The sequence below is a fragment of the Rattus rattus genome, chromosome 4, assembly GCF_011064425.1.
Source record: "Rattus rattus isolate New Zealand chromosome 4, Rrattus_CSIRO_v1, whole genome shotgun sequence".
Taxonomy (NCBI): domain Eukaryota; kingdom Metazoa; phylum Chordata; class Mammalia; order Rodentia; family Muridae; genus Rattus; species Rattus rattus.
The window spans coordinates 33546876-33569911 of NC_046157.1; the positions used below are offsets into that span (position 1 = coordinate 33546876).

The following is a 23036-nucleotide window of genomic DNA, read 5'->3' on the forward strand; positions in this document are numbered from 1 at the left end:
CCAATTATTTATTCAGAGTTATTGGTTCACAATTCAGTCAAACACTTTCACATTTCTCTTTAAGGAGATAGCCTGCTGGAGGCACTTTTTTAAAAATTGAGATCCAAATTGCATATGAGTAAATATAATACAGGTATAATAGCTGCCAGAAGCATGGTAGATTTCTTCAGAAAGACTGAGTACTTACGGGTTTTCCACCCAGTAAATCTTTCTAAGGGAAGGACAATAAGACTATTCAGCAGCATGAATATTAGCAGTCACCAACATTATTGTTTTACACAGTATTGTCCCTAATTAAGAGCACTCCCCAGATTTGTAGTGTTCACTGGGCCTTGTGTTTCAAATGAGTTTCCTTTCCTGCCTTGAGACATATGCCCTGGCTTGTTTGGAATCATTTACATGCTTGGTAATTCTCTTCGTCCTCTCTTGACATCTGGAGAAATCCATTCTCATTTCTTTTGGCATGTTGTCTTCCGTGTGAAGAATCAAAGCAGCTTTGCTAAAAGATATTAGTGTTTACACACTGGATAAATCTTTAATTTTTTTCTGCATTATTTGCGGCATAGTTTCTTGGCATTGGAAAGCTTTAAAGGGAAATACCCACAGAAGATAACAAGGAAATCTAATAAATTATGAAAAAAAAACCAACATGGAAAACTATCAAGGCTGCTGATATGAAACTCATTCAACTCTTTTATCAGTTTCTTAAGAGATATCAAATACATTTAGGCTCATTATAGAAACACTATTATTGTATGCAATTCTGCATCCCTTTCCTATGAAACTTACTGCTCAGCTCCAATCAGGAGAGATTGGAGCAACTAGGCCACCAGGGAAAGGACTAAAGGGAATATAATCAAGGAAAGGGTACAATCCACGCAGAATTTTGCTTTATTGTATTTACATCTACTTAACCATAGCTACCATCTTTCAAATTTCCCTCTTTATTTACTGCTATGCTTTAAATGTATGTGAAAACTAATTTTCAAGCTTATCATGATTTCCCTCATGAGTGAATTAACCCATTTATGGATTGTGGAAAATGGTTTATTTATTTTTAACCATAAAAGCAGGGTTTTATTCTGGCATGGTTTTATCATCTATCATATGATGAGATTTGTCATTTCAGGACATAGCAAGAAGGCCCTTACTGGACGCTAATAGTTATGACATCATGCCCTTGAATTTCAGATCTTCAGAACCACAAACTAAGTAAATATGTATGGGTTTGTTCTATATGCAGTTACAATACAGAAAAGAAACTGAAATACCAGCCTTTGTTACTGTTCGTTTTATGGCTTTATGTATCTTAGATCCACAAAATAATTTAGGAAGTAAAGATACTTTCCCACATATTTAACATAGCTCTCAGAAATCATACAAATATTGAGCAAGATTAAGTAATACTTTAAACTTTTAGTGTGTGTGTGTGTGTGTGTGTGTGTGTGTGAGAGAGAGAGAGAGAGAGAGAGAAAGAGAGAGAGAGAGAGAGAGAGAGAGAGAGAGCATGTACACACACGCACATGCATTTGCATGTGTGTAGACTGGTTTGTGGCTATCGATCAACTTAAAGAAGTACAGTCTCTCCTTCCATTATGTGGATCTCAGGGATCAAACTCAGCTTCTCAGTTGCCAGTCGTCAGGGTTGTAAGCAAGTACTCTTATCACACACAGAGGCATCTTCCTGTGTACAAAATAATTATTGATTATAATGATGGATATTTATATGTATCAGTACTTGAATAGAAAACAAGAGAAACACACTCAAGAACACTTAAATTGGGGCTTAAGAAGGAGTTAGTTGAGAGTTTGTTGAACTTACAGGAAGCAAAACCAAGAATGGGATCTAAGTCTCCAGGGTACCATTGCTAGGAAAGCTACTCTCACTTTTCTTCCTTGCTCTCCTGTGTTGTTTCTTTTCTTCAGTCTTGTGACTTCCTCCTTACTGATTAGAACACCTGTGACACTGGTAATCCCACCGGAGTGCCAACCTCAATGCTCCAGTTTGTACCCCTCCACTGAAGCAGTATTTTGTCTTAGAGTGGCACCTAAGTTCCAAATCTAACCTCTTGGAAATGTTCTGGTTTTCCATTTGGTACATGTATGATCCAGTAATCCGGGCCTTAGACACACAGGCTGCATTGCAGACAGAGCTACAGCTGGCTCGTTAGCCATGAGGCCGGGCTCTTCTCAGAGAATGGGTAGGCTTTGTGGTAATCTAAGCTGTGCCGAATAAAAGTGGATAAGGATTTGATGACTATGAAAAGAATGCCATGTGGTGATTCATTGAATATAGACAAGGCGAGGGAGGAAGGAAGAATCAAAGACGACAGCAAGGGTTCTATGTGTGGGGAATCAGAAAACCAAGGTCCAGGGAGGGACTCTTCTATTTGAGTGTCAGGAAAGGATGGAGGGAAGGAGTATGTGTTAGAAAGTAGAGAGCAAAAATATTTCCAAATACAAAGCAACCCCATCAAAAGCATCTGCTCAGGGCAAGAGATGGGATTTTAGCTTTATGAGTACACCTCTTCCTGTTGCTCTCCGTCCAGCTTCCCTCATTCTGACCTTGCTGACCCTCATTATAGGAAGGGTGGCTTCTTTATAAAAATTGCCTATAATATAACCAAGATGAAGGGATTCAGAGACTTCAGGCTGACTTATTTGCCTGGCAAATATTTCTTGACTCAGTAAACATTTCCACTCATACCTGCTTTTCCCCCGACCCCAACCAGCTTCCCACTCCCAGCTCTTGTTTTCCTCAGCCCCTCAGTGTCCATCTGCCTCTGGTTTTATAAACTATCCGACCCAGATAGTCATCTCTGAAAGGACTCTGACATTTTTCTCACTTTATACCCATACTAAAAACGTATCTGAATACCTTCTCTCCTTGGTCATCTTATTCTCTGCATAATATTTGATATACCTAGAGGCAGTTAGAGTCTATCCTCCATTTATATCAAGAGGTCTAGTGTCTGCAACTTGACATTTGTCAATTTTACCTACTTTGCCCCTTGCCTAAGTAGGAATTCTGTGGCCCAAGGTTATAATTTGACCTCTACCAGACTCAGGAAATTTTGTGATTTTAGAGGCATTTCTTCTACAAAATTATTAAAATTTATTTTTGAAATTTTGATGGTATAAAGACAAAGAAAAGCTGGGTCATGGTTATAAATCATTGATATTTTATTTATATTTTTCTTCTGACATTTAAAGTGATGCATTTTTATAGTTTCCTGAAAGGACATTTGGCCCTAGGCACTGAGCCTTCAGTGCTTAATGAACGACCTGCCTTTGATGGAGTTAGACGTTCTTGAGTTCAGTTGTACTATGACACAGGTATAGAAGAAGCATTGTTTGGTCTATTATGAATGATTTACCATTTTAGGATGAGTGCCTCAATTCTTTCTCTCCTTATATCTTTTTGCAGAACAAATCCTTTTCCATTTCCTGCAGTCCTACATTATCCCGGCCCTCCATCGTCCCCCAGTGGTTATTTTAAGAATGATGGATCTGTCTGAGTTTGGAGATGCTGCAGCCTTCCTCAGAAGAAATAAAGCTGAGCCTTGGTTCCAGCCCCCAGCCTTTGATGGTAAGACTTTGTGGAAACTGCTGCCTTGACTTTATATTATTACTTCAAGGGAGCAGAACTATTTTGCAGAACAAGATGGCCACCAGTTCTGGAGACTAACCTATTCAAATGGCATGCCAACAGTTGCTATGAACCTTTGAACAATTGAAGACATCAAAGTGTCCGGGCCAGGAATAGTAATTTCAAAGAAAACAGGAAGGTAGCTGGGAGGAATCCACACCACATTTATGTAGTCCATTGACTAGCACTCTCTTCTAGGAGTTGCCATAGATCAAGGTTTCCTTAGAAACCTATTAATTATCAGTGAGCACATTTTAGCAGGGGGAGGTCTGTGGCTTGGCTGAAAGTTGTTTTCTTTGCACACTGTGAAGAAGGAGGGAAATGATGTTTGTGAGCTGCAGGGCTGGAAGTGAGAGCTTGTCTTTGTCTGAAGACATTCCTGCTGTTGGAACCTGGCCTTCTGGCATAGGTCAGCGGGGTTTCTTAGCCAAAGTAAAAGAAAGATCAGTTAGGAGACTGCCATTGGAATTCACAATTTCTTTATGCTTCAAGCAAGGCCAAAGGTTAATGAGGATTTAGCTTCAAATAAAAAGGCCAAGTTTTACATTAAAATTTCCAAATAAATGTAACCTTCACCCTCATTCTTTTTAATATTTCTGGGCTGCATGACCATTCTCTAAATTTTAGCTAATTGGAGATTTGGAAGTCAGATTCACAGTGTGGCTTGGCATCAGGTCACCTACATGTCTTAATTCCAAAATTATTTAACAGTGCACAATAAAAACTGAACATTGTTCTGGTACCCAGAATTAGTCAACATTAGACTTTAATGTGACCAATTATAATACAAGCCAATTATGAAGGAAATTGTATTTCCGTCACAGACCTACCAGTCCTGGATCAGCTCCCAGTTTCCTGTCCTTGTATTTCATTAGTGTGATTGCATTTCAAAGTAGCTAATTATAATCCTTCAGATCAAATAGAATAACAGAGCACTCCCCAAAGTCAGAAGTGGCCATGCGGAGGCATTTCAAAGGCAGTTAGGCAACTAAGACAAGATGGTGATGGTGCTACCAGGGAGGGAAAAAATCAAAATTCCACCAACACAGTAAAGAGAATTTAATCTAGAGAGTCAACACTCTGATTGTTTAACATAGAGCAATCAGTATAATCTTGATAACATTTTAAACATATAACCCTTCTTTATAGACATTCATTGGCAGCAAAAGATTAAAAAAATTTTACAAAAGTTCTTACTCTCTCTGGGCTAGGTGACAGCAGAGTTTGTGTTCAGGACTCAGGCCAAATGGAAACAGCTTAATAATGGGTAGTTGGCCAGCTTGGATTTCAATCCCTTGCTTTATCAGTGGAATGAAGCATCTTGCCTTACTGAGTCTTCTTTTTATTCACCTGCCAAAGTTAGATAAACAAAAACACTTGTCCTGCCTACTTTCCTTGATTGCCGTTAGCACCAACTAGTGCTATAAGCTCGAGAGTAAGTTTAATAGAACATAATGAAAAGAAAAGAAAACTAGAAGTGCTGGGTGTTAGGGAGGAACAACAATGATTTTAGAGGTGAATATAAAAAGAACTCTCCCAAGGCAAACCAATGATTTTTTTTCCTAGAAGAAGGTAAATTTCTATTTAATATGACTATACATTTAAATTTAATTTAATTTTCTCTCATACCATAGAACAAAGCCCCATAAGAAATGATACAAAGAAACAACGTTGGTCACTTCTCAGCTTGTTTATGGTTGGTTTTAGTGTTTTAAATATTTTTATACATCTCAAATCTTCATTAGTAAATGTTCACCATCTTCATATTATATGAGATATATAATCAGAGAAGTTAGGAAAAAGGAAATAATATAGGAAAAATATTCTTCATTTATAGATGAGAAAAACAAAACTCAATAAGACAAAATGGTTGCTAGACAACTCCTTAGAAGCAAGACCAGTACTAAAGTCTAGATGACCCAATTCAAATGCACTGCCATCTGCATCCGGAGCTCTCCGCATTATTGTGCTTCCCTGATGATGAAACAAAGAGCTCACCATGGGGTGGTAGGTGAGCCTCGCTTGAGAGAAATACTGAGGAGAACAAAGAAGCCAAGCACTTGTTAAAGGGAGCACAGATAATAGAGTAAAACTAATTTAGGAGGATGGTAATTTGATGTTTAGAGTCATTAGTCTAATCATGGCTAATAATTAGCTATGACACTGTTGGCACTGTGTACATGTGTTATCCTTCTTTCCAAGTTCAGGAACAACCAGCCAGCCAGCCAGACAGTGACAGAGAAAGACAGTGACAGAGAGAGACAGAGAGACAAAGACAGAAAGAATCATCAGATTTCTTTTAAGTAATAATACGTTTTGAAATTCATAGCCTTTAAAATGCTAAGGAAGTACTTTTGAAAATCAAATATATTTTCACAAACTAAGATGAAAACATCAGTGTTTGCATAAAAGGGAGCAAAATAATAAGTACAACACAAAACCAGTATTCAAAAGCATAAAAAAAATCAGAACGGCAATGAAAACTTAGTTATAAGGGATTTTCACATCTGCTTACAAAGCAGTTTTCAGGGGGGATTGTTTGTAGTTAGGGAAGGGGAGAAAGCAGTACACTGTAGATTGTTATAGTAAGAAAATAGTGAGCAATGCAGTTCTATGCAGAGACAAGAACTGAGGGAGAAGACGAGAATAGTACCCAGTTCATTTCCTCCTTTTGTACACACTCATCACCGTGACACACAGCCCACCTTTAGGGAAAGCATCTGGTAAAGGCCACTTGTCCTGCAGCACTGAAATACATGATACTTTGATAACTCATATTTTAGAGATGGAGGTGGTAACCTAGTTGTCATTCCCATTAGCATCATAGTCAAATGTGGTTTTCCCCTTGCCCTTTTACCTACTTGACTGAGGAACTCTTGTAGCATGCTAAGACTCATTTTCTTTGAAGAGCATTTTTCCTATTCATCTTAAATGGCTAATTGCCCCAGGTGGCCACCAATTTGCTGAGTATTTAAATGAACCTAGAGAAGCTTTTTCTTTATTCACGGGACTTCTAACTTATTTCACCAAGTATTTTATGGGTTACCTTTATGAAAGACTTCATTTCTTAGGGATAAGGCATTGACTGAAGGGACAGCAGAAGGAAAAATAATATATGATGGGAAATACAAGTCAATTTTATTATATAACAAAACAACTGATATTCTCCTTCAATCTCTTCAATTTAGCATGTCCTTCTCTTAACAGACTGTCATTCAAAGATTTAAATATAATGTATAGAAACCCTTAAGGACAAGTCCATTAACATATAATATTCCACAGAAGTAACTAGATCATTTTTGAATGAGTATTTTAAGGGGATCTGGGATCTGGATGGAGAAGGTGAGTTAATCGGACAATTTTCTTATAACCTAAGGGCCCATGATGCTGGCAGACATCTGCTTGTGGAAATTCTTGTTTCTTTACAAGTATGTAGTAGTCAGTCATAGTTAGAATTCCTGTGATTATGTAACTTTGTGACTTCTATTGATAGCCCCAAGACTTGGTAGAAACAAGACTATTGGTGTGAAAACAACGAATGGAGAGGCCCTTGAGTGCTGTAGTTATAACCCATCTTTTCTTTCTAGGGCAGAAGAAATGCTGGGTTCCTGATGGGAAGAATGCTTATATTGAGGCTGAGGTTAAAGAAAGCAGCAGTGATGGACACGTTATTGTAGAGACTAGAGATGGGGAGGTAAAGCAAGCTTTTTCCTTCTGGGTTGTCTGTGCTCTCTGCCTAGTCAAGTCACTGAGTATATCCTTTCTTTAATACTGTGCTCCTAGGGTAAGTGATGCCACGGATAAACCTTGGAGTCCTCGTTCATGTTTAGGGTACTCTTACCCTTACCATCCAAGACATCCAGTGACTGTAAATAAGGTGGTTAGAGTAGAAAATACAAACTCTGGACTTCACAATTGTTTCCACCTGTTTTAATAACATTTCAAGTTCCTCCTACTTCCTCCTGTTCCTTCCATCTTTTCTTTCCTGCTCCTCTTCCTCCCTTACGTAACTTCTGTTGCTTATTTTTTCTTGATACACAGTTTCAATCTATGGTTTCTAGAATGACCTCAAGCTCATGATCCTTCTGTCTCCCAAGTGCTGAATCTCGCTTTCTGCAGCATCAAGGAAAAGGCGGACTGGGGACAGAGCTCTTGCCTACTAAGCATGACAACTTAGGTTTAATTTCTAGCACTTTCAAAATGTTTTTTTTAACTAAAAGGATCGTTATTTTAATAAAATAATATCATATCAGAATAACTAAGGGATAGGTAATGTCCAGGTAAATTCTAGAGAAAGAGAATAAAGGCTTCGATGGCAGAGGAAAGCTGTTAACCTTGCAGGAAACAAAGAGAAATAGAGACAAATAGCACAGAGAGAACGTATATGCTTTTATGTCATATATTCATATTCACATGTTCCTAAGCTAGGCTCTCCTAGCTATAGGACAACCAGCTTTAAACTCATCAAGAGATCAATGTACTGATGAAGTGATACCCTCATGACCAAATTACCTCTCAATAGTGCTGCTAACCAGAGACCAGTTCTTTAAACCAGCTTTTTCCCCCCTAGACCATAACATGAGTTAATTATTCACAATTCTAGAGTCTCACGAACGTGTTCTCCATGCCAGCTTAGCTATGCTGAGAATCGTAATGGGGGACGGCAAGTAAATAATGGGAGTGTATGTGTAAGAGAAACATCACATAGCAAGATATGGGATAAAGATGCTGCTGACTAGCCAAATGCCTGTCTGTCTGTCTGTCTATCTGTCTTCCTTCCTTCCTCCCTCCCTTCCTCCCTTCCTTCCTTCCTTCCTTCCTTCCTTCCTTCCTTCCTTCCTTCCTTCCTTCCTTCTTTCCTTTCTTTCTCATTTCATTTTAAAACAATTTAATTTTAATTTTTCTTTACTTTTTCACTTTACATTCTGCCCACTGCCCTCCTCCTGGTCACCCCCTCCCACAATCCTTCCTCCCTCCTCCCTCTCCTTCTCCTCTGAGCAGGTGGGTTCTCCCCCTCCATATCCTCAAGTCTCTGTAAGGCTAGGTGCTTCCTCTCCCATTTAGGTCACACAAGAAATTCAGGCACTAGGGATGGAACAGAGACAGAGGGAATGGCCAACCAAATGTATTTAATTTTTAGGCTTTTTTATTTTTATTCTTTAATCTTTTATTACAGTTCAGTCATAATCCCCTTCCCTGTCCACCTTCTGACTGTTTCCTATCCCATACCTCTTCCCCCTTCTCTGAGAGGATGGCCCACCCCAGACCTCCTCACTACCTAGGGCCTCAAGTCTCTTAAGGGTTAGGTACAACTTCTCTCACTGGGGCCAGACCAGGCAGTCAGTCCTCTGCTGTATGTGTCAGGGCCTCATATCAGCTGGTGTATGCTGCCTGGTGGCTCAATGTCTGAGAGATCTCAGGAGTCCGGGTTAATTGAGACTGCTGGTTTTCTTATGGGGTTGCCCTCCTCCTCAGCTTCATCCAGCTTTTCCCTATTCCACCATGGGGGGCCCTCAGCTTCTGTCTACTGGTTGGATGTAAATATCTGCATCTGACTCTTCCAGCTGCTTGTTGGATATCTTGGAGGCAGTTATAATAGGCTCTTGTCTGTAAGTACATCATAGCATCTTTTCATGAGAACTGAGAGCCAGAAGAGAGCTACCTCAGCCCACTCCAGTGCAGCAATCTCAGTGTCCTAAACAAACTTTAGGTTGGATCTCATCTGTGTCCCCCACCACCTCTCTATTTTTGCCCTCCTGTAAATTAAGTTTCCAAAATACGTACTATTGGGGGAGATTCCCAAACTATATTCCAAACTGTAACATCCTCTACCTGTTCCTTAGATTCTGATCTGAAATACAGTTCAAAATGTAGTGATTTTATATTAGGAGTCATTTGGCAGTGGGCACGAGCAGGACAGTACATTATAGTGAGAGCGCAAGCAGTCATAAACCTATCACTTTCTGGTCTGTAGACAAAGGAATGTGAAGTGGATGGTGGGGCTGCACAATACCTTCAATACCCACAACCCTAAAATGACATTCCTCCAATCACCTACGGCCACAGTTTTTAAAGGGTCTACAACCTCTCCACAGTAGCAGGGATTTAACACATAAGTTTTTTGGGGAACACTAAGGATTCAAATTGTAACAGCCTTGAAACCACAATGTAAATGGTTGTCTACTCTGAAGTCTTTTCAAAAGTATACAAAAACATGTGTGCACAAGGGAGATAGAAGAAGCTTGTGTGTTGAGACAAGATCTCTTTATGTTGCCCTGGCTATCCTGGGCTCACTAACACTCACTATGTAGACCAGGCTGGCCGTGAACTCACAGAGACTCGTCTTGCCTCTGCAATGCTGGGATTAAAGGCATGCACAACCCTTTTCCTTTTCTGTTTCTGCAGAGTCTGAGAATTAGGGAGGACGAAATTCAACAGATGAACCCTGCTGAGCTTGAAATAATTGAAGATCTGTCAATGCTGCTTTACATCAATGAAGCGTCTGTACTGCACACCCTGAGGAGGCGATATGACCATTGGATGATCTATGTATGTATATAGGCTTTACTAGGAAATCTCATGTTGGAACTTGTATTCGCTGTCTCAACTTCCTTCAGCGATATCTTACATTGAGTTACAATAGCGTCACATGAACATCCACTCAGAAGTCATTGTCTCAACATATTCTTTAGTTTTATCTGGTGAGCATGCATGTCATTTCTCAGAGAATGGCATACTAAATTGAAAGTATGAAGCATAGAATCTCATAGAGTAAAGTCCACATGACAGCTCAGTTACTTATTAGTTAAGGCAATGTAGTCTACCAACAATATTTCTGGAGGAAAATATAATCGAAATGTTGCTCTTCCAACATAATTTTGCATAAAGATAAAATGAGGACGTGCTTGTATTCATATACGTGACACTCATGTGTATTTACTTAAAATCAGTTAATGAAAAAGATAAAAAGGCTGGGTTTGGTGATACACATTTTTAATCCCAGCACTTGAGAGGTAAAAGCAAATGAATTGTGAATTTCTGGCCACCCTTGTCTACATAGTGAATTTCCAGACAGCTAGAGCTATGTAGAGAGACCCTGTTTCAAAAACCAAGCAAATAAGCAAACAAACAAATTATAAAAATACTCCATTTATGGACCTGGAACACTGCTAAGTTCAGATATAGACAGGAATTCACTATATATGGACCTGAATTTGTATTCATCATGTGTATATACCTATTGCTTTATGCATGGAAGTCCAAGAGCATCATTAAGGCTTGTCCTGACCCTGTGAAAGATACTTGTGTTTGAAAGGACACTACAGCAAGCCCCTGAGAGAAGATGGGACTAGCTCTTTTAATGACACACTGTCCATGTTGCTGAGAAAGTCCATGCAGTTCCAAGTGAAGAAGATTTTCTCCTTTCTCCATATTTCCAGTCTTGGAAACTCCCTGATGCTACATTTGTATAAGAAAATGGAATATTAGTAGTTAACTCTACATATAAGTTGGAGGATTACACATACAGGTAATTCACCAGCACTTGGGAAATCAATTGGTTTCTCTGGTCATTAAGTTCCCGATGGTTAGTTCCTCCTCTTTTTTCCTATGCATTAGAAGCAACACTGAGAACAGGCAAAGGTAGTGGCCATAGGGATCTGAGACTGTGACAGGTAACTATCCTAGTTTTCAACTATCTGCCTTACCAGGTAACTCTTAGTTTCTCTGAAGATTTGTCTCTTAACACAATTGACACTGAATGGGTACTTTTTTTTTTTTAGCATTTTTTAAAATTAAATTATTTTATTTATTTACATTTCAAATGTTGCCCCTCCTTTCCTGGTCCACTCCCCAGAGTTCTTCAGCCCATCCCTTTCTTCTTTGCCTTTTAGAGGGTGCTTCACCTCCTTACCCACTTACCCATCTCTACCTCACCCCTCTTACATCCCTCTTGTCTAGGGCATCAAGTCTTACAGGATTAGGCCCATCCTCTCTATGAGGCCAGAGAAGGCAGTCCTCTGCTACGTATATGTCAGGGGCCACAGACCAGCCCATGTATGCTCTTTGGTTGGCGGCTGAGTCTCTGACAGCTCAGAGGGAACCGGACTAATTGATACTGTTGTTTTTCCTATTGGGCTGCCATTTCCTTCAGCCCCTTCAATCCTTCCTCTAACTCCTCCATAGAGGTCCCAAACCTCAGTCCAATGGTTGACTATGAGTATCTGCATCTGTCTCAGTCAGCTGCTGGTAGAACCTCTTAGAGGACAGCCAGGCTAGACCCTGTCTGCAAGCACAACATGGCATCAATAATAGTGTCAGGGTTTGGTGCCTGCGCATGAGATGAGTTCCAAGTTGGGCTAATCACTGGACAGCTTTTTATTCAGTCTCTGCTCCATTTTTTGTCCCTGTATTTCCTTTAGACAGAAACAATTCTGGGTCAAAAATTTTGAAGATGGGTGGGGTGACCCCATCCCTCCACTGGGTGCTGTGTACCTACTGGAGGAGGTCTCCTCAGGTTCCACCTCTCCACTGTTAGACATTTTATCTAAGGTCACCTCCCATTGAGCCCTGTGAGCTTCTCACAACCCAGCTCTCTGGGACTTTCTAGAGGTTTCCCCAACCCCTGCCCTCAGCTGCATATTTCCATTCATTCTCCTGGCCCTCTGGACTTCTCTCCTGGGTACTTTAAAACCTTATCTATTCACATGCAGTCCTGAAGTACATTCATCTCAAATAAAGTAAAAACACTGGCATTGTACTTCTTGTGAAAGCACTAGGGGAAAAGGCTTTCTTGACTTCTTAGGCTTCTTATCGCTACTGGTATTCATTGTGTTGGTTTCAACTCAGTCTCTCTTCAAGAGTCACATGTAGAGGTTAGAGAAATGGCTCAGAAGAACACTTGTGGATTTTGTAGAGGAACTAGGTTTGGTTTCCAGTAACAATCTGGAGGTTCACAGCCATCTATAACTCCAGCTTAAGAAAACTCAGTGTCCTCTTCTCGCCTTTGCTGGCACCAAGCACATATATGTGCACAGTCATACATGCATGCAGGCAAATGCACTTACACATAAAAATAAAAATCTTTTTAACAAGAGGCATACATGGGTCAGATATTTTTAGCAGTTAGTTCATCTCTCAGAGATAGAGAGGCAATCCGAGGTCTTGATGTAGGCCTAACCCAGATTTGTCGGCTTCTGTTAGAAATCATTTCTTCACAAGAATTCAAATCTCTCCTCTTCCATGTTCCCTTACAAGTAAATCGTCAAACTAGCATTGCATGACAGGGAAGCCCTGTTAAACCTGGGAGTGTTGCTAGTCTATTTTCTGAAATCCACTCTGATCTCTCCTCAGACATATTCAGGCCTCTTCTGTGTGGCTATAAACCCTTACAAGTGGCTCCCAGTGTATCAGAAAGAGGTCATGGCTGCCTATAAAAGGAAGAGGCGATCTGAGGCTCCCCCTCACATCTTTGCTGTGGCCAATCATGCCTTTCAGGATATGCTTCGAAGTAAGTAGATGCCCTACAAAACGAAAAGGGAGAATCCCTAAATCTAGTTTTCTCCGTGTCACCAAAGGACACTTAGGTATTGTAACAGAGCATGGCCTCACAGCTGCCTCATCCCTTGAAGCCTCTGTTTCCTACCAGATAAAATACAGGCAACATAGTATGGGCCTCCCATGGTTACAGGGACAATTAGCTTGTACTTCAGAGTGAAAAAATACATTTGTAGTGCTTAGGCTGGAGGCTGGCCCAGATAATGCCCCCTGCAGATGTCTGTTCTCATTACATCTGCTATACTGTCTGACACAGAAGCTATTCTATAGCTGTTACTATGTGATGATTCTCAAAAGGCTAAAATTGTCAACCATTAGGTAGTTACTCATTATATTTAGAGCAAGGATATGGCTCTAGAATTAAAGTGTTCATGTGACTAGTAAAAATATAAGTATCTGTTTTATACTGCAATTTTTTTTTAAAATGAGGGGCCTATAAGTGTAGATGAAACAGATACTTCTCCATTTTGAAATACTTATTAAGTTGAAACTATTACTAAGAAAATTGTTAATGAATTCATGCCAGTACATAAGCTTCAAGTGTAAGACTATTCCAGCATCTTTCTTTCTCTCTCTCTCTCTCTCTCTCTCTCTCTCTCTCTCTCTCTCTCTCTCTCTCTCTCTCTCTCTCTCGTAGATGGAGAGAACCAGTCCATACTCTTCACGTAAGTGTTTCATTTTTCTTTTTGACCTATGTGAAGTTTAACTGGAAATGGATACATATATTTTACTGAGAGTAAAACTTAAGATGTCCAAATTTGTCTTGTTTAATCTTTAGATACAACATGCATTTAAGGTAGGAAAAGATACTCTGCAAGTAGCCATACTATTTTGGAGAATTCTGTAAATATGATTTATAGAAATCTGCCCTCATTGTTTAAAGAGACGCCTTAAAAACCATAGGGTACCGGCTAGTTTAGTTCCTTCTCAGAGAAGAGCCACTCAGTCTTGCAAATGATCAACTTCAAAGGTCTCTATGCTCACTAATTGAGCAGAGAGGTTGAAGGTCCATAGAGTATGCCATGAAACAGATCATTTGCTGCTTTGAGTAGCCATGGCGCAGTACATATAGCAGTGCATAGTGCATCTTTGCAGGATAACAAACAAGGGTGAAGAAGACTTCACCCTTCAGAATACCTTATTAAAGGTTCATTTTAGTGGAAAGAACACCAAGTGGGCATATTATTGTGAACAGGTGACTGAGACTCAAGGGGTAATGGCAGATTGTGTTACTGACTCTCTGTTGGTTTCTGTTATCTTAAAGAGAATGATAGGGTTTTTTTTTTTTTTTTTAGAATCTTAGAGCTAAGTGGCTAGTTCAAATTCAAATTTATGCTCTTTACCTCTTTACAAATAGCGATTACTGATTTCTGAATTTCATATACCTAAAGGCAGGCCTGATGTACCTAATTATCAAAGGGAAAGGAGAATACTAAAGCACAGCTTCCTGGTGAAATGATTGGCATGTCGTTTTCTAAGAAAAGGGCTGTGTATGATCAGAATTAGATAGTGTTCATTACACTGATCATCAGAAGCAGTTAACTATCTTCAATTTCAAATCACAGAGGAGAATCTGGCTCTGGAAAGACAGTGAATACCAAACTGATCATTCAGTATTTTGCCACCATGGCAGCTACAAGTGAGCCCAAGAAAAAGCTGGTAAGTGTCCATAACACCATGAATGGTGAGGTAGCCTCATGTACTGAGTCATGGAAACTCTTCCCTCACCAGTATGGGGAATGAGGAGGGGGGAAAAACCATAGAACAATTAGCAAAGCTGTAGTAATTACTTTTCTCATTCTATAGCAAAATATCTGATCCTGCAATTTCAGAGACGAAAGTTTTATTCTGCCATACTATTTGAGATTTCAGCATAATGCATAAGCGACAGAGGCAGACCAGGAGCAGGAGACTGGGTAATCACACTGTATTAGTTTAGGGCACTCAGGAAGAAGGTGACCAACAGGAACCGGATCAGAGCCAAGGCTATAAACCATTAAGGTTGGCCAATAGTGGCTCAGGTTGATCAGGAAAGCTCCACCTCCTGAAGGATTCACAGACACCCAAAACAGTACCACCAGCTTAGGATCAAGTTTTTAAACACCCAAGCTTAGAGGAACATTTCACATTTACACCACCACAAAAATAGGAAAATCCAGAGGCAGGTTTTCATGTTTTCTTTACTGTCTGAGAGTATCAACAGAGCAAAGTAAACTATCGAAAGCAAACTAAAAGCATGCATCACACACTTCTCCATCTGCTTCAAAGGACAGTTATTGGAGCCTCACTTGGTTTGCCCCTCTGGTCAATATCCCTTCAGGATCCAAACCTTCTTATACCAAGGGACCATAGCCTCCAATGTCCTCTTCTTATATTTCTCTTTAGCTACAATGCTATGTTAGACACACACACACACACACACACACACACACACACACACACATCTGTCTATCTATCTATCTATCTATCTATCTATCTATCTATCTATCTATCTATCTATCCATCTATCTATGATGGCCTTCTTTGCCCAAACTCCTTTATCAGATCCCAAATGCCCAATGAAAACATCCTCAATGCTCAACTTTACTCATAACACATTGTCTTTAAACTTTACCTTCTCTATTAAATTTTTTTAGCCATGGTCTTTAAATTTCATTTCTTGTTTTTGTAATAAAACACTGACTAAAGTAACTTAGGGAGGAAAACATTTGGCTTATATTTCTAGGTTCTGATCATTTCGAGGAAGTCAAGGTGCCAGGCACTTGAAATAACTAATCACATGTCTTCCGTATTCTAGTTACATGGCATCCATTGTCAAGTAAACAGTGAGTTAATATATGCAGGCCAGTACTCTGCTCACTCCTACATTTTCCTGCAGTGCAGGACCCAGTCCACGAAGTGGTGCTACTCATATGCAGGGTGGATCTTCCCACCTCAATAAACCCACTCAAGAAATATCAATCTAAGCTAGATAATCACTCCCTGAGACTCCCTTTCCAGGTTATTCTTGGTAGTATCGGTAAACAATTAGTCGGTCATCGCACTTGGTTATTTTTAACTTCAACTTTAGCTGTGAAGTGAGCTTTCATAATAATTTGGAAATAATTCAACCAAGTAAAGCAAAGTTAGGTAGTGTTGAGAGATTCTCAGAACCATGTGTTACTGGGCTGATGTGCCTCTCATCAGTCCATGTCTGTCACTGTGACTTTGTGTTTTCAATCCAATGATGTATATCACCTGCTGATCTTGCTGTCACAAATAAGAAATATGTCAAAATGTAGACCCACTTTGTTCAAATTTTAAACTTCCAAACATTTCTTTTCTTATCACATCATTTCTGAATGTGGTTGATGTCCATTAAATATCCTTAAAGTCTGATTTCCCCTATGTAAAACTTTATTTCAACGAGCATCTCAGTTTTGTTGTTGTTTGGTGTGGATTAGTTGCTTTTATCTTGACATTGAGTCTTACGATCTTACATAATGTAACATAAAACCTAATATGTACAGTGGGTCCATGGGCATCCTCGCTTGCATAGCCTTTTGTAATTCTTTGGAAGACAACAGATGCATATTATTCAAAGGGAAATAGTGTTTATGCATTGGATATTCTTGAACATCATATAGTATATAATTAATCCCATAAGACAGGTCTTTGAAGATGAATTTATAAAACACACAGTTCTGAATTGATACAGAAGTAGCTTGTCTTTCAGGATTGCTTTCAGGGCCATTCTGTGCAGAAAGCCCATATTACTGAATACACAAAATTCAAATTCAAGATCAGTATTATTACTAGTCCCTGCTTGTTTTGAACTTTTAGATTAACTAGGAATAGTGTAAGGATAATATAAACTAATCATGACAAGAAGCTGAATTATTATCCTAAGACAAATTTCTAGTTTTGTTTTCTGTGTTAATAAACATTTTTATTCACTTGTACTCAAACAAAGACATTACTAATTAATGCCCACCTAAATAATTTCTTTGTAGAAAATGTATGAAACTATGATCTTTTATCTTTCCATTTTTTTCTAAATGTCAGGTCCCAAAGTAGTGTTTTATAATCTCATTTGGAAACTCTAGGCCATCAGTTATTATAGCAGAGATGGGACTAGATATGCACTTGTGGAGTTTGTTTCAGTGTAGAATCCTGGTGAATTTAACCAACTATGCTTCTTTTCACAACTTTTAGGGGAACTTAGAGGATCAAATTGTACAAATGAATCCTATCTTGGAAGCATTTGGAAATGCCAAAACGCTGAGAAATGATAACTCTTCTCGTTTTGTAAGTACCATGATAGCGCCCCAGAAACTATAACTTTTAGGCTATCAGAACTCATGTCTGAGCACATCAATAACAGAAATCTAGAAGAATGTTTTTGATTAAATTCTATCATATTGTTACATCACTCAAAATTGTCTTACCAGCTATAGCTGAGATTAAGCTGCCTTTGTCTATGTATCTTCTGTTTGGAAGAACACATTCAGGAGGAATGTAGTTATCTTAAATCACATTTCTTTACCTTGGTAGTAGGAAAGCTCATCTAGTCAATTATAATAGTGTTTTATATATTTTATAGACTTGAATGTATACTGAAGTCAATTTAATAGCCACTTTCTAATTCTTTTAATTATTCTTTCTGCTCCTGTTTATGGACTCCTTCTTCCTGCATGTTTAACTTTAACAGGGTTTTTTTTTATTGAACAAGGTTTTCCAATGTGTTTTTGATAACTATAAATCCCCATGATGGAGGAAAACATTTGGATGTAAAAACCAAGTCTCACAAAGTCATTTTGTTCCAAGAATGAGTGGCAGGGATCCATTGTATAAGTTAAGGAAAACTGAAGGAAGCTTCATATTTGACTATCCAAACATACCTAAAAAATAGATGAAAGCTAATTACCTCATTTCTGACATCTTGGGATCTCACACATGCTGGGCAAGTGCCAATAAAAATGAAGAAATCAAGATAGGTTTTGAATATTAACACTAAGTGCATCCATATTTGCTTTCCACCAGTACATATGCATAAAGGCAGTGTACAACGGTCTGTGTAGCTGACATTGTTCTAGCTCAGTCCCCTGTTGTAGCCACTCTTTTCCCTACTGGAATGATGTTTTGCTATGGTGCCTTCCTGGCATGGGCGGACCTTAGCCAACCTTCACTTTTGACTCTCACCCTCTCATCCCATAAAACATGGCTGCTATTGTACCTGGCATTATGTCACGATATTGGTAGCATTGTGCAGCCTTTATGCCTTGATAGGTTCTTCTTTTAGACTTTAATAAAGAAAGAAGAACCCTAGCCTTTTTGTCTATCTCCTGGTATTGGTTTACAATCCCTTTTCTCTTACTTCCTAAACCACAGCAAAAGTGGCTATTATTTTGATTCAAAAATACTCCAAAATGTTCCTCCGAAATATTTCATAAGGGTCAGGAACACGTTTTTTTTCTTTCCCTTTTTATTTTTTTTTTAAATAAGGTGTCTTTAGTTTCTCTGGAGTTTCCTAGATCATGGCAGACAGTCAATGAACACTGAATGAATGAAAGCATGCTGAGAAGATGCTACTTCCCTCTATTTCAAATAAGAGTGTGGAGGCTCTCATAGATTCTATAAGGGCACATAAAACATACAGGCAGAAACTAGGAGATGTGGCACTAGCAACCGCTGCAGTCTTGCCAATCAATTGTAGTTCTCTCTGGACCAGAGGTTCTCCACCTTTCTAATGAAGTAACACTTTAAAACAGCTGTGGTAACTCCAATCTATAAAATTATTTTTGTTGCTACTTCATAACTGTAATTTTGCTACTGTTATGAATCATAATGTAAATAACTGATATGTAAGTTCTATGAAAAGGTTGTTCTACCCTCAGAGAGATCACTACCCATAGGTTGAGAACTGATTCTCTAGACATTATCTGATCTATCTCATTTCATAAACATCTTGCATTTCATTTTTCCATCTTTAGAGTGTGTAGTCACTTTGATTATTATGCACATAAGGCCTTTGCAGATGCTGAACAAGTTTGGATGGGACACTGTGTTCTGTTTTTTACTTAGGGAAAATTCATTCGGATGTATTTTGGTGTAAGAGGGACACTGTCATTGGCAGATATCCAGATTTGTAAGTAACCAATGTACTATCTGGTTGCTTTTCTTTTAAGTTTTGCAAGTATGCTGAAGTATAAGTCCTTATCCACTTTAAATCTAGATTTTCTCGAAAAATCTCGGGTGGTTTATCAGCAGCCTGGAGAGAGGAACTACCATATCTTTTACCAAATTCTGTCTGGGAAACAAGAACTTCAGGGTAAGTCCTAGGCTGGAGCCCACATTTATTCTCCTAAGACAAACAGACCTTAGTGGATGAAGAATACTTTCTTGTAAGTCTCTTAGGGTTTTTAGAGCAAGGTTTATTCATGCTACAATGGGGAATTTGAAGACTTATATAACCAATGAGGGTAGAATAAATGGCAACATTGCTTTTTAACTTGAGATCAAAAGCAAGACAAGAATTGGCAGTGAATAAAATGGTTTGGCAAAGTTAAGTGTCTGTCAGGGGTATGGAGAGGAAGGGGAGAGGGAGACAGGAATGGGGAGAGGGAAAGAGGGAGGAAAGAAGGGGGGAAGGAGGGAGGGAGGAAGAGAGAGAAGGAAAGGAGGAGGGAAAGAAGGATATTAGATAATATAGGGCCTTTACTGTTTCGAGCTATGTTGATGTCATAGGTAAGATAGCAGAAGAGACAGTCACTGTTGTGTCCAATGGGAATTTTATAAAGAAAGGGTACATGGCTTTGAATGTGAAGACTACGTAGAGTCAAGAACCAAGGGTGTTTTCTAAAACCATATATACAAGGTCAGGAGAGGGCAGATTAAGAGCAGGAAAAGGAGAAAAGCTTATTGGATTAGGGATCTGCTTAGAAGAACACAGGGAAGTTATTGTGGTAATTCTACACATCAGGAGGTGAGTGTATGCATGGTGTGTTTGATGCTCCAGAGGGTAGATGGGAAATAGCACGCTATTGATGTTGTTGATGTCAGCATGTAGAATGCTTTAGCCCAGTATGGTGTTATAGAGGCATTAATATTCTAGAAGGGATTACAATAGCACTAGACTGAAAATGATAGGACAGTTACGCAAGGCATTGTTTATGGGAAGTGGAGAATGAATTCATGTCACATGGGTCCCGCCGATAAAAGACAGAATGTATGTCTGCTTGGCAGCAGACAGTGCTATTTAAGCACCAGGGCTAAAGGGAACATAAGATCCCTTGCCTTCTTTATCTTACATTCTGGACTGAAAAATGGGCCTCAATCAACATACAAAGAAATATATAATTGCAGATTATTGGTAGGTCTAAAAATAAAGAACAGTGGAAGGCAAGAGAGTGCGATTTGGTGGACATGCAGGTGATTGGCTAGGTTTTAGATGAAATAACCAGGCAATTTTTCTCTGGGAAGACACTACTCTGCAGCTACAGACATGACAGGGTGATTGACCATCCAGAGCTTTCCAGGAACCACCTCTGTCCAATGTTTGACTGTGGGTATTTGTATCTGTCTCAGTCAGGAGCTGGCTAAAGCTTCTCCGGGAAGAGTTAATGTTAGGCTCCTGTCTATAAGCATAACAATATCATTTAGAGTGCTTGCCCATGGAAAAGTCTTGAGTTGAGCTGGTTACTGGTCAGCCTTTCCTTCAGTCTCTGCTGCATCTTTGTCCTTGTATTTCTTTAAGACAGGACAAATTTTGGGTTGAAAGTTTTGCGAGTAGGTTGGGGTCCTTATCCCTCCACTGGGGTTACTGCCTGGCTACAGGAGGTGGCCTCTTCAGGTTCCATATTCCCAGTGTTAGGCCTCTCAGCTAAGGTTACCTTCATTAACCCCAGGGAGCCTCCCCCTTCCCAGGTCTCTGGGACTACCTAGAGATGCCTTCTATTCCCCTTCCCTCAGGAGCTGCAGATTTCCATTCATTCTTCTGGCCCTCTCACCCTCCCCTCTGTCTATCCCCACACCTGATCCTAACATGTCATTTCCTCCCACCCACCCACCCTTCTACACAATTCCCTCTCTCCTTCTGCCTCCTATGACTATTTTATTCCCCATTCTAAATGAGACTTAACCATGCTTGCTTGGGCTTTCCTTCTTGCTTAGCTTCTTTGGGTTTGTGGGGTATATTATAGGTATCCCGTACGTTATGACTAATATCAGTGAGTATATAATATGCATGTCATTTTGGGTTTAGGTTACCTACTCAGGATGATATTTTCTAGTTCCATCCATTAACCTGTAAAATCTGTGATGTCCTTGTTTTAATAGTGAATAGGATTCCGTTGTGTAAATGAACCATATTTTCTGTATCCATTCTTCAGTTAAGGGATATCTGGGTTGTTTTTAGTTTCAGACTATTAGGAATAGAGCTGCTATGAACATAGTGGAGCACATGTTCATGCAGAATGGTAAAGCATCTTTTGGATATATGCCCAGGAACATATATCTGGGTCTTTAGGTAGAACTATTTCCAGTTTTCTGAGAAACTACCAAATTGATTTCCAGAGTGGTTGTACCACTTTTCAACCCCACCAGCAATGGGGGAGTGTTCCCCTTGTTCCACATCCTCACCAGCATATGCTGTCCCTGGAATATTTTTTAATCTTAGTCATTCTGATTGGTGTAGGATGAAATCTCAAAGTCATTTTGATTTGCATTTCCCTGATGACAAAGGATGTTGAACATTTCGTTAAGTGCTTCTGTGCCATTTGAGATTCCTTTGTTGAGAATTCTCTGTTTATCTCTGTACCCTATTTTTAAGTTGGGTAATTTGGTTTGTTGTAATATAACTTCTTGAGTTCTTTATATATTTAGTCATACTTAGTCATACTAAGTCATACTTTGCAAAAGTGCTATCCTGAAATCATAGTCACTTCAGTGTGTTTATCGTTTTCTTCAGCTTTGCGCAGTGGTTTATCCAAGGCACGATTATTGCTAATTGAAAACATCGTTTTCTTCAATCTGAAATATTCATCAAATGCTCTCCATAGAGCTAATTCTTTGGTCAGAAACTTCTCTAGCCTTTTCATTCTCTAGAATTTATCATTTTCCTTTAATTATGATGGATAATATTACGGGTAGTAGTAGTATTGGATGATAGGTATGTTTTTTCTAAACTTTAATTTGTTGCTCTAATCTCTTCTGCTTTTCCAAGATTCCATTGACAAATCAGTTGTTCTGATGGACATGCTTTTACAGGTGACTTGGTTCTTCTTTCTTGAAGGTTTTAATAACTTTTTTGTTTGTTTTAAATGTTTTAATATGACGTGAAGATTTTCTTTTGTGGTTCTGTCTTGAAGGTTTTAATACCTTTTTTGTTTGTTTTTAATGTTTTAATGTGACATGAAGATTTTCTTTTGTGGTTCTGTCTATCTTATAGTCTCTCTGTCTCTTGTTCCTGAGTTGGCATGTCTTTCCTTAGATTTGGGAAGTTTCTTCCGTTATTTCATTGAATATACATTCTGGGCCTTTGAGGTGCAATTAGTTTTCTTCTATGCCTATAAATTCATATGTTTGCACTTTTCTCCTAGGGTGTTCTGAAGTTTCTGAATGTTCTACTTATGAGTTTTAAAAACCTTATCATTTCCCTTGATTGAATAATCCAATTTCTTCACATTGTTTTCAAGCTCTGATATTGTATCTTCTATGTCATCTATTTTGTTGATGGTGCTCCCATTGAGTTTTTTTTAGAATTATGAATACTTTTATTTCCAGGTTTAGTTTGGATTTTCTTCAGTGACTTTAATATTTCTATCTCTTGTATTTTCTTGAACTTCAATCAGGA

At 39.0% G+C, this 23036-nt stretch overlaps 1 protein-coding gene across 1 annotated transcript in view; it reads left to right on the forward strand.

Annotated features, from left to right (window-relative positions):
* The first annotated feature begins 3498 nt into the window (after positions 1-3498).
* Myh15 (myosin heavy chain 15) overlaps positions 3499-23036 on the forward strand; it is a 135905-nt gene continuing 116367 nt past the window's right edge. Inside the window, exons 1-9 of the mRNA XM_032899654.1 lie at positions 3499-3589; positions 7237-7343; positions 10055-10198; positions 13001-13157; positions 13842-13869; positions 14770-14863; positions 17399-17491; positions 19268-19331; positions 19419-19514. Coding sequence (XP_032755545.1) covers positions 3502-3589; positions 7237-7343; positions 10055-10198; positions 13001-13157; positions 13842-13869; positions 14770-14863; positions 17399-17491; positions 19268-19331; positions 19419-19514 — 871 coding nt within the window. The 5' untranslated portion in view covers positions 3499-3501. The remainder of the gene's footprint in view (positions 3590-7236; positions 7344-10054; positions 10199-13000; positions 13158-13841; positions 13870-14769; positions 14864-17398; positions 17492-19267; positions 19332-19418; positions 19515-23036) is intronic.